The sequence below is a fragment of the Talpa occidentalis genome, unplaced genomic scaffold, assembly GCF_014898055.3.
Source record: "Talpa occidentalis isolate TD23 unplaced genomic scaffold, MPIMG_talOcc4v2.1 talOcc4.11, whole genome shotgun sequence".
Lineage (NCBI taxonomy): Eukaryota > Metazoa > Chordata > Mammalia > Eulipotyphla > Talpidae > Talpa > Talpa occidentalis.
This window is the reverse complement of record NW_023601104.1, coordinates 91,128,722-91,143,876: the sequence shown is the minus strand read 5'-3', so window position 1 is coordinate 91,143,876 and position 15,155 is coordinate 91,128,722. Positions and strand designations below refer to the sequence as shown.

The 15,155-nt window shown below is 40.0% G+C and overlaps 1 protein-coding gene across 5 annotated transcripts in view; it reads left to right on the top strand.

Annotated features, from left to right (window-relative positions):
* Positions 1-15,155, top strand: part of GPATCH2L (G-patch domain containing 2 like) — a 56,434-nt gene that overhangs the window by 22,751 nt on the left and 18,528 nt on the right. For 4 of the 5 annotated variants that reach the window (XM_054691977.1, XM_037503822.2, XM_037503823.2 and 1 more), the window contains exons 4-8: positions 211-387; positions 2,524-2,603; positions 5,636-5,703; positions 6,693-6,747; positions 9,079-9,164. In XM_054691977.1, coding sequence (XP_054547952.1) covers positions 211-387; positions 2,524-2,603; positions 5,636-5,703; positions 6,693-6,747; positions 9,079-9,164 — 466 coding nt within the window. Of the gene's footprint in view, positions 1-210; positions 388-2,523; positions 2,604-5,635; positions 5,704-6,596; positions 6,637-6,692; positions 6,748-9,078; positions 9,165-15,155 lie in introns of all 5 variants that reach the window. The other variant, XM_037503821.2, reaches the window with a different exon arrangement.

The window sequence follows — 15,155 nt, the reverse complement described above, 5'->3', positions numbered from 1 at the left end:
TTTAAAAAGTATAATCGGGAATATACCTAAAAGGAGGAAGTATATAAGCATACATTGTACAAAAATGAACGGTGATGTAAAATATATATGTGAATTTAAAAAAAAGTATACTGAAACCTCGAACACTGAGAAATTATGTTCCCATTTGGCTGTTCAGAGAGCATGGTGAAATCTTCCAGCTCATGGTATGGTATGATCTTCTTACTCTAGGTGATGATGAGCAGAGCGATTGGTTCTATGAAGGAGAATGTGTTCCAGGATTCACTGTCCCTAATCTTCTGCCAAAGTGGACTCCTGATCACTGCTCTGAAGTAGAAAGAGTGGATTCTGGACTCGATAAACTTTCAGATTCCACATTCCTTTTACCTTCTCGACCAGTTCAAAGAGGTGAGTACTGAGCAGACCAAAATATACTTCACACTTCTGCAGTTGTTTTGGGGCGCATCATCCCATGGCAAGTATCTCATGCCTCTAAGCACACTTTTAACTATCTCAGAATTTTGGAACTAGTCCAGGGACTTTTCTAGAGAATTCAGGGTGAGTCTTGGTGCTTGAGCTTCTGTCCGTTCTTATCTAAATCAATCATGGAGACTTCTGGGAATATATTTTAGCAGGACATTCCTTCAGCCTTTTGTGCCAAATTTAGGAATCCTAGCAGCGTGTCACAGCTGCTTATCCTGCTGTGAGTCTGATGGGCTGAGTGCTCAGTGAAAGCTTGAGTACTGGATGTAGGAGAACAGATTTCAGTGAGCACATTGACATGCAAAATAAAATGGCACTTTTTAAATGGATAATCATTTAAATAACTCTATATGGTAGACTTTTTAAAATTGATTTTTTAATTTTCTTGCATTGTTCATTTTTTGTACAGTATTTGATTTCTCCCTTCAGGTGTAGTACCCATAGATATCCTACTACCACTTCACCTGTGAACTGTCACAGGGTCCCTTGTGCACTTCCCACCCCTGTTTTGATCCTTCTCCCTCCATCTCCCCTGTTGTGAGCCTTAGGTATATAGTTGCCTACAAGTTTTGCCTTTTTTTTTTTTGTCCCTTTGTTTTGTTTCCCTGTATTCCTCCTATAAGAGATATCACCCGATAGCATTCTTTTTCCTTCTGACTTATTTCACTGAGTATAATTCCTTCCAGCTCCATCCATGTTGCTGCAAATGACATGACTTTATCTTTTTTGATTGCTTAGTATTCCATTGTATGCATATACCACATCTTCTCGATCCAGTCATCTGTTTTTGGGCATTTAGGTTGTTTCCATATCTTAGCTAATATCAGTAGTGCTGCAGTAAATATAGGAGTGCAGGTTTCCTTTCAAATTAATGTTTTTGTGTCCTTTGGATAGATTCCTAGGAGTGGAATTGCTAGGTTATGTGGTAGATCCATTTTTATTAATTTGAGACCCTCCACACAGCTTTCCATAGTGGTTGCACCAGTTTGCATTCCCACTAGCACTGTAAGAGGGCTCCTTTTTCTCTTTATGGTGGACTTAACACAAACATCTATTGCTTTTCCTTCAATTATGGTGCAGTGAGGCAGAGTGGAAAGAGCCTAGGACAAAGGAGAAAGCAACATGATGGTAATACTTTCTGGTACTCAAGATTTTTAGCATTTTTGACTGATTTTGTGACTGTGACAGAGTCACTTCTTTTCCTTGGGACACCAGAGCCATCACTTAAGATACTGTGACACTGAACAGAGCTGTTTCAGTAGTATCTTTTAATTTTCTAAATTTATCATTCCAGGACTCCCAGTAATCAGTAATCAGCCAGCTAGCCAGTTGTCCCATATTTGTTGAGTATCTGTTGGCACTGCACTTAACCTGAGAACTGTGAACTCCTTTCTGTAACTTGTTAGGATGAATTTGGGTGAATGAAAGACCTTCTCAAAGGAGTTTGTTTTTGGTAAAGACTATTGCCAGTCTGAGGCACGTGTTTTGCTACTTTAATAACTTTCATTGAACATTTCATTGACCACTTCTGAAAGTTCTTTTGTTGCCCACAAATAAGCAAGAATAGGAAGAAGAAACTTAAAATGGCCTGTAATCCCACTACTAGAGACAAAGTCACTGATAGCATTTTGGCCTCTTTCAGTTGCCTTTTTTTAATATGTGGAACATATGGTGGTTAGAAAAATATGATTTTTTGAGGTAGTAGGTAGCATTTAGTTTATAATTAGAAATTACTGATATTACCTTATATTTGTGTGGTGTTTTCAGTTTATAAGGTTCCTGCAATGTGCTATTTTATTTGGTCTTGAAACAGCCTTGTAATAAAGAACTGAACAAATAATTATCCTTCTTTAAAAAGAGATGCCTAGGTCAGAGGTAAAAGATCGTTCTGCTAGTGACAAAGACATGGGAATAATAAATTCTTGGCAAGTAGCTTAGTGATACTAGTTTAAGGGTCAATCTAGTAAGATCCTGGGGGCTAAATCCTTTGGTATAAGAGAAACACGTCATTGCTAATGAATCTTCTGCATTTAGTAACTGAGATCTTTCTTCTTCTTTAAGGGTACCATGCACGCTTGAATCGTCTGCCGGGAGCTGCAGCTCGATGCCTCAGAAAGGGGCGAAGAAGGCTTGTTGGGAAGGTGATAGCTCTCGCTGTTTCCTAGGCTTAGTGGGATGATAATATTCCCATGATTTGCATAAGCTATTGATTACCAAAAGTGCTGTAGCACTCCTGGGAGTTAATTAAGATAACTGAATTTTTTTGCAAGTTCACAAGACTGAACATTATGTAGGATATAAATGGATACAAATATAAAAGATGAAGCTTAGTTCATACTGAAGTTCTGACAGAGCAAACACTGTCATGCCAGTATCTCTTTTCTGTAAATCTACAGGCCTAATTTATGTCTCTTCTGCTCTTTTGTTTAATATTATTATATAGGATAAAATACTCGGTCGGCTTTTTCATGATTCCTGAATTCCTGAATGCATCTTTTATTCTAGAATTCTTTAAGAAAAAGAAAACTCTTACCAAATTCCAGTACTCCCCCATTGGCCACAAAGGAGGAATATCTACTGTTCACTCAGTTCTACCTTTGATAGGGACTGTACCAGGCACTCAATTCACTTTATCCTCCCAACACCCTTGTAAAAAGTGTGATCCCCTTTAGCAAATGAAAGTAACTTAAGTTCATGGAAGTTGAGAAATATCTTATGTTTCCCAGGTAGAAGTATCAGAATAAAGAACCCAGATCTATTTCCCTTTTATCTTTCTTGATTAAAAATTTTCAAAATTTTTATTGTATTGTTCACTCTAACTTGGATACTGAAGTAGTTTGAGTCTGGGGCTTATACCCTATTAGAGAAAATGGTGGTAGGCAAAGAGTACAGAAGGGAGAGGCATTTTCATTGTTAATTTGTTAACTCAGTAAACTCAGAGTGATTGCTGTGTGGCTATATGCCAAACCTAGGGTATCATGGTCAGAGCCACATTTTGGCTGCCCTCAGTGGGCTACTATTTTATAGTTTAATCAGGGAAATGTTTTCTGAAGTTTAAGCATGGCAAAAGGAATAAAGTTGTTTATCTCCAGATGAACTCATTTCTTTAAATTCAATTTCAAATATCTAATTAGAAAGTCATTTGATTATTGGTAGAATGATTCCTTCTTTTGGCTCACTCATTTTACAGGCAACAAGATGCTGCTTTTGCTGTTGTGGGAGCTTCTTCTTACTGTGTAGCTACTGGGTCGGAGTACATGGGGTGAGAGAAGGCAGGAGGTTGGGAATAGGGAACAGAGAGATGGTTTTACTGTTTCTATTTATTGGTTAGTCATGACAGATAATGTTCTTCCTACCACTTACCTTATTTTGTTTCAGCTCCTATAAATAAGAGCCTTCCACTTCCATGGAAGTAAATCAGTTCATCTTGAAGGCTCCCTTTACTTGCCTGGAAGGTAACTAGGGTCTATTAGATGTGCCTCTAATGATTTCAAATGAGTACAGTAGTATTTTCTTGTTTAATTCATCTTCATCACCTTAAAGGGGTATTTGTCATTTCTAGCAGAGGTCACTGTCTTGCCCCCTTTATCCCCCTCCCCCATCTCTCTCCTCTTTTTCTAAATTGTAATCATAAATAATGAGTTTCATTCACAGCTCCCTGCCAGCGAGCTGCTAATTACGCAAAGTACTGCTTGTAATTTACACAGTAATAAACTGTAAATTTAAACATTACGGCACGTTAAGTTAATAATTTTTCTGCTGTAACAAATAACTCATTTTTCACCCATCTTTTCCCTTGGCCCCACTATCATGGCTGTGTGTGTGACCAGGAGGCATAGGTGTAAAGGATGAGAAATAACAACGAATACAGTATACAGTACCTTTTCATTTAGCCCCACTACCACTCAGAATCTCATCGCAAATTAATTTTTCTATGGCTAGTTGTTCTGCTAAAATGTATCCTAATGTTTAGGCTAATTCATACACAGATGATTCTAGACAACAATGTTTGATGGGAAACAAATGTGTTCAAGTAATAGGCTTGGCAGCATGTCCATGACTTATGCTCACTCATCTTATCACTTACTCATATGTCTAGAACTCTCACCTTAGTATGTTTCGTCAGGTACTGTGGTAGATGTGCATTGTAAATGTAAAGTTAAATGAAGGGTAAATGCCTTCTGCCATTTTCCATTTTTTTGGGAGATAATGGGTTTTTGAATTACTTATGGTATTATGGGTAAGATTTCATATAACAGTCTTAAAATTTTGAAACCAATTTATACAGACTTCCTGTTTTTATTTTTTAAAAATATTTATTTATTTATTTATTTATTTATTTATTCATTCATTCATTCATTCATTCATTCATACAAGCACTGGGTACAGTCAGAAGCGCGGGAGGGTGAGAGAATTCACCAGAGCCAGAGCGGGGAGCAGAGCAGGCAGAAGGACCAAAGTACACTGCTGAGGGGAGCAGCGGGCGGCAGGAGAGGTCTGCGCGCCATGTGGGACCCTCTTCCAGTGGCCGGGGAGCAGCTGGGGATTGAACCGGCGCCGCAGAGGCTGCGGGCAGCTTCACAACCCAGCGCTCAACCACTGCGCCACCATGGAGGCCCCCTTCCTGTTTTTATTTTAAGAGATGACATTTAACAGCAAAATAGAGGGTGACAATTTTTGTCAGTCACGAAAATCCTTTGCTCTTCATCCATTTTGTCAGCAACTGTTTACATGTTACCAGTGAAGACTCAATAAATGTCCTATTGTGAAGGCTGTTGGTATACTCACATGACCCCAGGGAGCTTGGCATGCTGGCCTGTTCAAAATTGGTTCCTGTTGAATATTTGAAAAAAAGTGTTTCTATCCCTATATGCTTTGATAACTCCAGTAGATATTCATTACACTATATTAAAATACCATACATGGCAAACAGTGTTTATAATGACTTTTTGGAACACTGGAGAAAAATAAGTCTGGGATAACATAGTTCTTTTAAGATAGGTTCCCATAAAAAGAAATATACTGGCTGTTGGAGTTTAAGATTTTACATTTGAGATGTGCTGTTGAGGTTGCCCTGGCTAGCACAGTTAGGAAAAGTGTGAGCTTGGTGAGAGATCATACATCATGTGTGTTTCTGTGGTTAGATGACACTCTGCCTTTCTTGTTTTTTCAGGAGACCAGTATAAGTACATTGGGTACTGAGAGGATAGGCCACATCATCAGTGACCCTCGGCAGAAAGAGTGAGTCCTTATGTATTTACCAGCTATCTTAGCCTGTTGTTGGTGAAGGAGGCAGAGGGAAGTTTTATGAAGGAACCTAGAATTCTGACTTTAAGAGTTGAAAGAGGAGTTCTTAAAGGTTTGTGTTTTCTAACAGTTAACATGACTAATACCCTAAACCCATGCTGGTGATTTTTTTCCTCCTAGACTTGTTTTTATTTCTTTGGTTTTTATATCTGTAGGTGCTATACTATAAAAGTAACCTCTAATGTGGATGTTATATTTTAAACTCATTTTTCTGTCTTGTAAATTTTTTTTTGTTTAAAATGAATGATTGCCTCTATATTGTTCTATTCGCTCTTCCCATTTTTAGACCTTTATATAGAGAAATATCTTTTTGTCCTAACTAATACAGTCAGTGCAGTTGGAAAACTTAGGTGTAGCTATTGGAAAATTGTTCTGTACTTTCTTGTGGCAGCTTCTTCTCCTAATATTATTGACTCTTTGATGTCTCCTGTACATGTCATGGCCAGTATTTAGTTATGATCCCGTGCATGTCTAACCCGGTCAGATTTCTAATTTAAAAAATTGACAAGGTGTGTATGGGCGGGGGAGGTTATGTCCTTATTATCCCTGCAAACCGAGAGTGCTCTAGTGTCATGCTGTAATCTTGGGTTTATGTTTAGAGTCCAGCCTTTTACATCCCATCAGAAGACTTTTTCCTTTGAAGAGTTATTTTCTACAAAGAATTCACACACATTTAATATCTTTCTCTTCCCCTCCAACTCCATCTTTTTCCTGATTCTTTCTTTGTCTTCACATCATTATCCCAACATCTCTTAATCTCTCTGTTTATAATTTTCCGACCACTTCTTTTATTGTTTTCTTTCCTGTTCTTCTCTCCCTCTCTTTAGTTTCTGGTTGTCATCAGCTGGGAAAAGAGAACGAAATCAGGTAAGGTTGTTTTTCTTCGTCATCTTTATTTTATCATTTGATTTCCTTTTCTTTAGAAAGAATAAAGCATTGGCTTCTGATTTTCCTCACATTTCTACTTGTGCAAATGAGGTAAGGTTCCCTTGTGTTACTCTGATTTTCTTGGAGAGCCGTTTTCCAAGAATATCCTGGTATTTATCACAAGGAACTGTAGCCAATTTTCCTTTTTAGGTTCAGTTGTGATCTTCAGCTTATTGCTTGTAACATATACTTCATAGGAAGTTCATTTTTATTTTATTTTTGAACTTTGCAGTAAGATATCTGATGAAACTCATCAGCTTATGGTTTATTTCAACATCAGCATCTTGTGCTGACAAGTACAATGCTGAAACCTAAATCTATAAAACAGAAGAAGGTAGAGCTGTTTTAGGTGAAGTGGGGTTGAGACTTGGGAGCCTTGCCTTCTCAGTCTTTTCTTTAGCTACTCCTTGACAGGGCCTTTGGCATATCTCGTTCTTTGAAGGGTCAAAATTTAAAAATTACTGATAGTGGCTGTTGATTGGGTCCTCTTTGAGGCCTTTAGATTTCGGGGCTGTGAGGAATCACTGTATCACAGTAATTAGTAGTAAAATAGATTTTAAAAAGTGGCGGGTAAAAATTCTCTGGTTTCCTATTGCTGGTTGTTTTTGTTTTAATTTTAAAAAATTTTTTTTTAAAGATTTATTTATTCATTTATACAAGCACTGGGTACAGTCAGAAGTGCGGGAGGGTGAGAGAATTCACCAGAGCCAGAGCGGGGAACAGAACAGGCAGACTGATGAAACACACTGCTGAGGGGAGCAGTGGGCGCGGCAGGAGAGGTCTGTGCATCATGTGGGACTCTCGCCGGCGGCCGGGGATTGAACCAGTGCTGCAGAGGCTGTGGGCAGCTTCGCAGCCCAGCGCTCAACCACTGCGCCACCAGGGGAGGCCCTGTTATTTTTTTATTTTTGAAAATTTTTTGCGTAGAAGTGCTGGGGCGGAGGCTGGGGTGGAGGGGAGGGGGAGTAAGAGGATTCACCAGAGACAGAGTGGGGAGCAGAACAGATGGATTTACTAAAATATACTGCTAAGGGGAGCAGCTGGCAAGACAGGAGAGGTCTGCTGCACCATATGTGGGTTGGCTCCCTGCCTGGGGATTGAACTCAGGCCACAGTCGTGATAGTGCTGAGACTTAACCCCTAGGCCACGCAGGACTACCCAGTCCAGATCTGTTATTTACAAATGAGATTTAAACTATATGGCCAAAGTCATATAGCTGGTAGAACTGGAACTGAATCTTTTTTGGGGGAGTGGGGGTGGGGGACTGAATTTTTATGACAGATAGGACAGTTGCTTTTTTTTTCAAAGATTTTATTTTCTTACACATACAAGAGCTGGGGTGTAGGCCAGAGACAGAGTGGGGAGCAGAATAGGCAGATTGACTGAAATACACTGCTAAAGGGAGAAGTGAGTGAGACAGGAGAGGTCTGATGCACTATATGGGTTAACTCCCTGGCTGGGGATCGAACTCCTGCTGCAGTGGCTCCTGATAGCTTGATCCATAGCTCTGAGACTTAACCCTTTGTGCCACCAGGGAGGCCCCAGGATAGTTGCATTTTTTAAAAATAATTTTGAAATTACCATTCAGAGTTTTTTCCAGTCTAAAATACATTTTCGTTCTTAAGTTTTTGGAGAGGATTTTCTATTGAGGAAAAAGTTCAAGAAAAGTAGCAAATACAAAGGTACTTTTACAGATAGTATCTATTTGAACCTCACAGCCACTGTTTGAGGTCAGTAGGTGTTTTATAGATGGGAAACTGAAATTACTTCATAAACTGAAAGCAAGGTTTCATTTAACCCTCACAATAATCCTATCAAATAGATAAGACATATCACAAAACATCCTTTTACAGGTGGTGATAGTAAAACTCAAGAGCTTATGTAGTTTTGAATACATGGCAACTGGGTGGTAGCCTGGAGTTGAATGTCAGGTATTCTAAGTCTTAATCTAGTTCTGTTTCCACTATACTGTGCTGTTGGGATATGCTAACCGCTTACTAACTAGAAACATTTGCCAGCATAAGGAAATGCAAAGGTAGTTTCATGCTAGTTTTCTTGGGAACAAAGCTGATAATCAGTGGGCATAAGTTCCCCTTATGTCAGTTTGAAAGTACTATCCTCTGCCACTTAAGTATTATCGTGTATTAGAAGTTTTTGAAAAATCTGTGTTTACCAAGGAATGGTCTTTTTATGAGGTGTGCTAGATCAGGTATGCCAACTCATCGCACACTCCTGAATATGTGCCATTTTATTGAATGGTGTCTTGGTGTGGCAAAAGAGTCAAGCAGTCAAAGGGGAAAAGTGATCTAGTAACAGATAACTCTTTAGGAGCAGGTCTGTTTCATATAAACCATAATAAAACAATCTCGCTTACTCCTGCAGTTTAATCCACTTTCTCCCCTTTACTCTCTGGATGTTCTTGCTGACGCTTCTCATCGAAGATGTTCACCAGCGCATTGCTCTGCCAGGTAATTATCTTTTGGTGGCTGTTATTTTCTTTAGACAGTACCATTTTCCTTTGAATAACACTTTTCAAACTATAAAGTATATTTGTATGGTGTCCAAATTGATCTTTACAACAATTCTTTGAGGTCAGTAAATGTTTTATAAATATAGAAGCTGAGGCAGAGTGAGAAATATATTTCTTTCGGTGATTTAAGTCTCAGTTTTGATCTAAGTCATCTGGCTCATATTTCGTATTTCTTATGTTAAAAGCCCCATCTTCAAAGAATATTACTAATGGCCCTTTCTATGACCTGCAAAACTGCATAATCTGACTTCTGCCCACATGTCCAAACTCCTTTCATATACTTCTTCCTCCTTATGGGGGCAGAGGGTAGTGCCAGTGGCTCCATGGAGCTCCGTTTTGTTCTCCAAAATAGCAACCCTTCCTGCCTCTGAACCTTCACACTTGTTCCCTTTGCCTGCACCTCTGTCTCAGAGCTCTTGTCATTATTATCTCCTTCATCTAAACTCGGGCCACTTCCTCAGGGAGAGCCTCTCAACCATCCTATTTAAAGGGGCTGCCTCCACCTTTGCTCATTATCTATTTCTTTCCTTTATAGTTTTCATCACAGTCTGTGATGAATTTGCTTTTTCCCTCCCCTACTCTTTGCTCCTGTCTCTCACTAGAATATAAGCTTCAAAGTATAGAGACCTTGTCTTGTTCCCTGATATCCCCAATACCTAATACAGTGTCTGGCACTTAACTAGGTGTTCAGTGGGTTTGTCAGAATGAATCCTGCATCTTTCAATATAAATTCTCTTATGTTAGGTGACATGGGAAGTAAATAGGGTTTTGGTGTTAGCTTCCCTTAGCAAGCTTATTGTATACAAAAGAGCAGCTAGTAAGCTGAACCATAGAAATTTTCTTCTAGTGGTGCAAAGAATTTCTTTCCGAGGTTCTGATGATTATTTTTCCTGCCTAATATGTTCTGAACTGGGTATGTTCATAGAGTTGGGGGACAGATTACACTAGATGTTATTCTTTCATGGATACAGTGAGTCAATTCCACTCTGGGCTGTTATATACTCTCTACCATATTAAACTCCACACCTAGTGCCAGATCTTCTACTGGAGAAATAATATTTCAATGGGGAAGGTCTTTTGAAAGGAGAGACCACTGGAAATGGTGTTACTAAGAAATGGAAAATTATGGGATGATAAACTACCATTGTAAGACCTTTACTTCAGTAGCATGCTGTTTATTCATCACTCATTCATTCAGAATTTGTGATTTCCTACTCTTTGCTAGGCTCTTTGTTTAGATGCTACCTTCAAGAAGCTTACTTTCTCTCGGGAGAGTCAGGTGTGGAAATCTGCTATTACAGTATGGAGTTCAAGTGCGTAAAGGTGTGCACCAGAATGATGTGAAGCACAAATGCTCGTGACTAAGGCTCAGAGAGGTTTACTTAGAGGTGATAGTGGTGCACAAACTGCCTTGGAAGACACAAAATGTTAATCGATGGGGAAATGGCCCTTCAGCTTTTTGTCTTAATACCAAATAAAATAATGACTATGTGTACTTACTCTTTGGGAAGACTGCTTGCGTAAATAGCGCCTTAGGATGTCAGATGCTGAAAGTGGATAATTTACCCGCCTCACTTTACCTCTGTTACCTGGACCTATGCTGTACTGAGCTAAGATCAGTGTCTGTGCTTTTATCGGGTTGTGTGCTGCCTGTAAAGCCTCACCCTAGCTGGAGCAAGTGTCAGCTTCCTGTTTCTTTGTGTATCTCATTATCCACATCATTATCTTCATTTTGTCACTGGCAGTGCTTGTGGCTGGACTTGGAAACACAAAGAAGTCTAGGCTATGCTTCCGGTGTGCTCAGCTCTAGGGAAATACTGCTTATTGCTTTAGACCTTTGCTAAAAGCAGCATGAGAGAATGTGGACAATTATAGTTCATCGTTGTTTTTCTGGACATCATTCCCAGGCCAGTGGATAGAGAGTGGGTTGCATGCATGTAAGTTCTTTGGAAAAGGGGAGAAATTTTTCAATTTACATTTATTATCTTATGCTTTAAAATATTTTTTATTTTAAATTGGACATATATTAGTCTAGTAGCCCATATTTTTATGTGTATGTATTACCTATCTGAGGAATCTCTGCCCCCAAATTTTTATTCATGAGGATATGCAATTAGTAGTTTGGCAGCCACTACTCTCTGGGAGGTGGCCCGTGCAGGTGACCTATGTGCGCTGTTAGAAAATGTGCATGAGGAAACACTGAGCCTTTGGGGATTCCTCTCATTCCTTTGAAATAGTGGGGTCCCTGCCGGGCAAGGGGTTCAGTAGAGAAGGAGTCCTTTAGCTCCAGTGCTGCCAGCTGATGACATTGGATTTAGCACTGGATGGCGGGTTTGGTACAGAGTGGACCATGCCACAGAGCCTGGCACCCAGGAGGGAATGTTGAAGAGTAGTGGTAGTTGGGGAAGGCAGCCGAATGACTGTGTTAAAAATTGCTTCGAATGGAAATGTTACCTTTTTCTTGTTCCATTTTATTTGTAGTAGGATGAGATTTCTTTTAGGACATCTGGGGAGCGCTGGGAATTTCCCACCCATCATTAGAGTGGTTTGTGTGTGTGTGGTGGCTCTGTTATCATTAGTGGTATAATTTTATTTTGCAAAGAGAGAAGTGTTTCCTGTTTTATCACAGCTTTCCCCGAGGAGGGCTGGTGTATTAATTTGCTGTATTGCCTTCTGGCTGTTCCCAGGCTGTTTTTCCTCTTCATCATGGAATTTTTAATGGCCCCGGTCCCTCTTGGGAAACATGTGAGGAAGAGTTCCTCAGGGAGTGCTTCCCTTTTTTCACATGCCTATAATTACTCTCCTTTAAGAGCACAAAGAGTTTGATAATCATGCCTGAACTGTGAGGGTTTTCTCCCGTCGGGTTACTGAGCCGAGGCTGCTTCCTGCCTGGATAAGACTGGCTGTGCTCTGCCATATACTCAACTGTGCAGGAAAGATGGCTCCTCAGCCACATGCTCACCACTAGAGCCATACATAGCCCTGGTTCTCGATGAGTGACCTCAAACTACTCTCCGTTTAGTATTCCATTGCCATAAACAAAGACATAATGAGACCTCAGTGTTAAGAGAACACTACTGATGTCTCATTTTAATACAGCCCAGTGACAGGTGCCGTACATGGGAGAGGACGTTTTTGTGGTCTTTGGGTCACCTGATAGATTTGTGGGTTAAAGGGATTTCAGAAATACTTAAGCTTTGTGATTTTCAACCCTGGCTGCACTTTTGAATCACCTGGGAAGTTTTTAAAAAATATAGCCATGCTGAGCCCCACCTCCTGAGACTCTGATTTAATTGGTCTGGGATGAGACCCAGGCATTGGCATTATTTTAAAGCTCCTTGGTGACTGTAATATGCAGCCATGGTTAAGAACCAGTGCCCTAAAAGCATATGGTTTTATGACTGGTGCTTTGTAATTTGCTTAACAGGAACTCCCATTTCATAATTGGCAGGAGCACTTTGTGCTCATTGCTTTAGTATTGTGTACATAATTCCTTATGGGGGGGGGGATAGAACACTAGACCTCTCTAAGCTATGGAGAATAGGCTGCTGGGGAAGAAGAGAGTGTTGGGATCTAGCACAGTGCCTAGCACATAGTGATTAACAAATGGAATTGTTAAATAAATATTTGTAGGTGCTTTGGTGATGGGAGAACTGTGGTGGCCACACCTGAGGGAGAAATCATATATGGCCCAAAAAATTAAATTGAAAGAAATAAATGGAATTGTTGGCTGGGTTGTTGAGTGGATGTGTGGGAGTTGCTTGGTGGGTATACCGGTAGTTGCATAGTTGGAATGAATAAATAAACTGTTTGGTAGTCTTGGTTGGGGTGGTGTTAATAAAGTAGTAATAATTGGTATCATTGTTAAAAATTGCTGCCACTCAAACAGCAGATGGTGTGATCCGTGTGTCTAGGGGCAGTGGAATGGCTGTCAAAGACATAGTCATGGAATGGTAAAAAAGACAGCTGAGATTTGTTGGTTATGAAGGATGGCTTTGCTTACCATTACTGCCTTAAAAAAATTGTGTCTAGAACTTCACAATTGCTCCATCTCTCTGTGTGATGTATAAGTCACCAGTTGTAGTTTTTGAGTGTCTCATGGCAGTTTTGAGTTTTTTCCAACTTTAGTGACTTTTCCTCTATTTTGAGTGGTGATTTGGTGATCTATCACTATTCCCATTTATTCCTTTTTTAAATTCCGAAATAGCAAAGTTTTTAACTTTTTTTTGTCATATAGGTCCTTTGTAAATAAATTGGTTTTCCTTTGAGAAATCTTTTTACCAGTTTCAGGAAGGGCAGCAGATACCAGCCTGGTGTGCAATTATTATATATGTTCCTCATTGAGAAGGAAAGGTTTCATAGTTTCTACTATATTCTCCAACTCCACAGCATATTGGCATAGGTAGTATGAGATTAAAAGCAATGGATATTAGTGTGAGGGCAGACCCAGGTAAGAATCTGGGCTTAACCTGGGCAAATGACTTCACCTCACCATGCCTCAATTTTCTAATCTTAAAAATGGAAATGGTTGTTTATTTATTTGATTAGTGGGAGTTGAAATGAAATACTATACTCAAATATTTAGCATACTGGTAGCTAATATTTTTATTTGCATTTAATTACTCCCCTTCCCTGTCCTCAGGATGTTTGCAGTTTTACAGACTTTGAATGGGCTTCCAGAGTCATTTGCTGACTTTGAATGGGCTTCCAGAGTCATTTCCAGAGTACAGATTCTTGAGGTGCTTGAATGGCATCAAATGGACCAAAAAAGGAGACAGTAGCTGCATAAAAAAGAGAGCCCTTCCTGCCCATTAGAGAGTTGATATTTGATAGGATGAACTCATTGTAATTCATTTTATCTGTTCACAAACGTTATGATCTGCATATCAGAGTTGTGTGCCCAGCTGGCTGTGCCACTTGACAAGGACTTTCAAAGAGCAAGAAGAAGACTCAATTCAAGCTATTAATTGTGACCTTTGGAACCATAGTAAACAGCCTCGGGTTTTACCTCAGGGCTTGGGGGAAAGAACCTTTTTATTAGTTTCCTGCCTGTTGGGAATGCTGTGATACACGGCAGCTTTTGCCCACCTCTGTAGTCCCTTCGTTTTGACCATGGGTGACGAAATGTTTCTGCTGACACTGTGTAGGCTGCCCTGTCCTGCTGGAGCCTCCCGTCATATAGCACACAGTTCTCCACCCTTTTGTCCTCTGTTGGATAGTCTTGTTTACAGCAACTCTCAGCTGCCTCACATCTTGCTGCCTAAGAGGACTGGATAAAGGCATTTTTTTCCCCATTGTAATATATCCATCTTTCCAGCTGATGTGAAACTATTCTGCTCCGGTGGGTGGCATGAAACAGCTTCATGATATGCCAACCATGGCCCATTCAGCAGAAGTGGATTATGGAGAGTTTTCAGTGCTAGTGAGCATTTGTCACAGACTGCTGAGGGTTAGGTTGGAGTGAAAACCACCAGTGGAATTGCCAGGATCTCTTCCTGTTAGATAAACCTCCTCTGTGTCCTCTGATAATTGTGAAGTGGTTTTCTCTCCCTGGCTGCTGTTAGTGTCATAGGCCTGGATCCTTTCTTACATGCAAGTCTGTGAAAATATTTCCCCTACTGGGTGTTTAATAAATGTCAGCTAACCCTGAAGAGAAAATAACATGTGAGGAAAGGCTGTCTCTGCTTCCCTGGATTTAATCTTTTTTCCCCCCCACTTTCCCCTGGCATTTGGCTTGTTCCTTCAGTTCTCTTATGTTCTTTCTGCCTCGGCCTCCTCACTATGTTGTGAACCCCTAGTCATCTAGTGAACACCCTTTCCACGTCCAGCGTAGTGCTTTATGCAGACTGAGCCTTCATGAATTTTTGTTAAAAATAATAGAGGTGAATAAAATAGTAATTAAGGAGAATAAATGGAATGTATGATACAG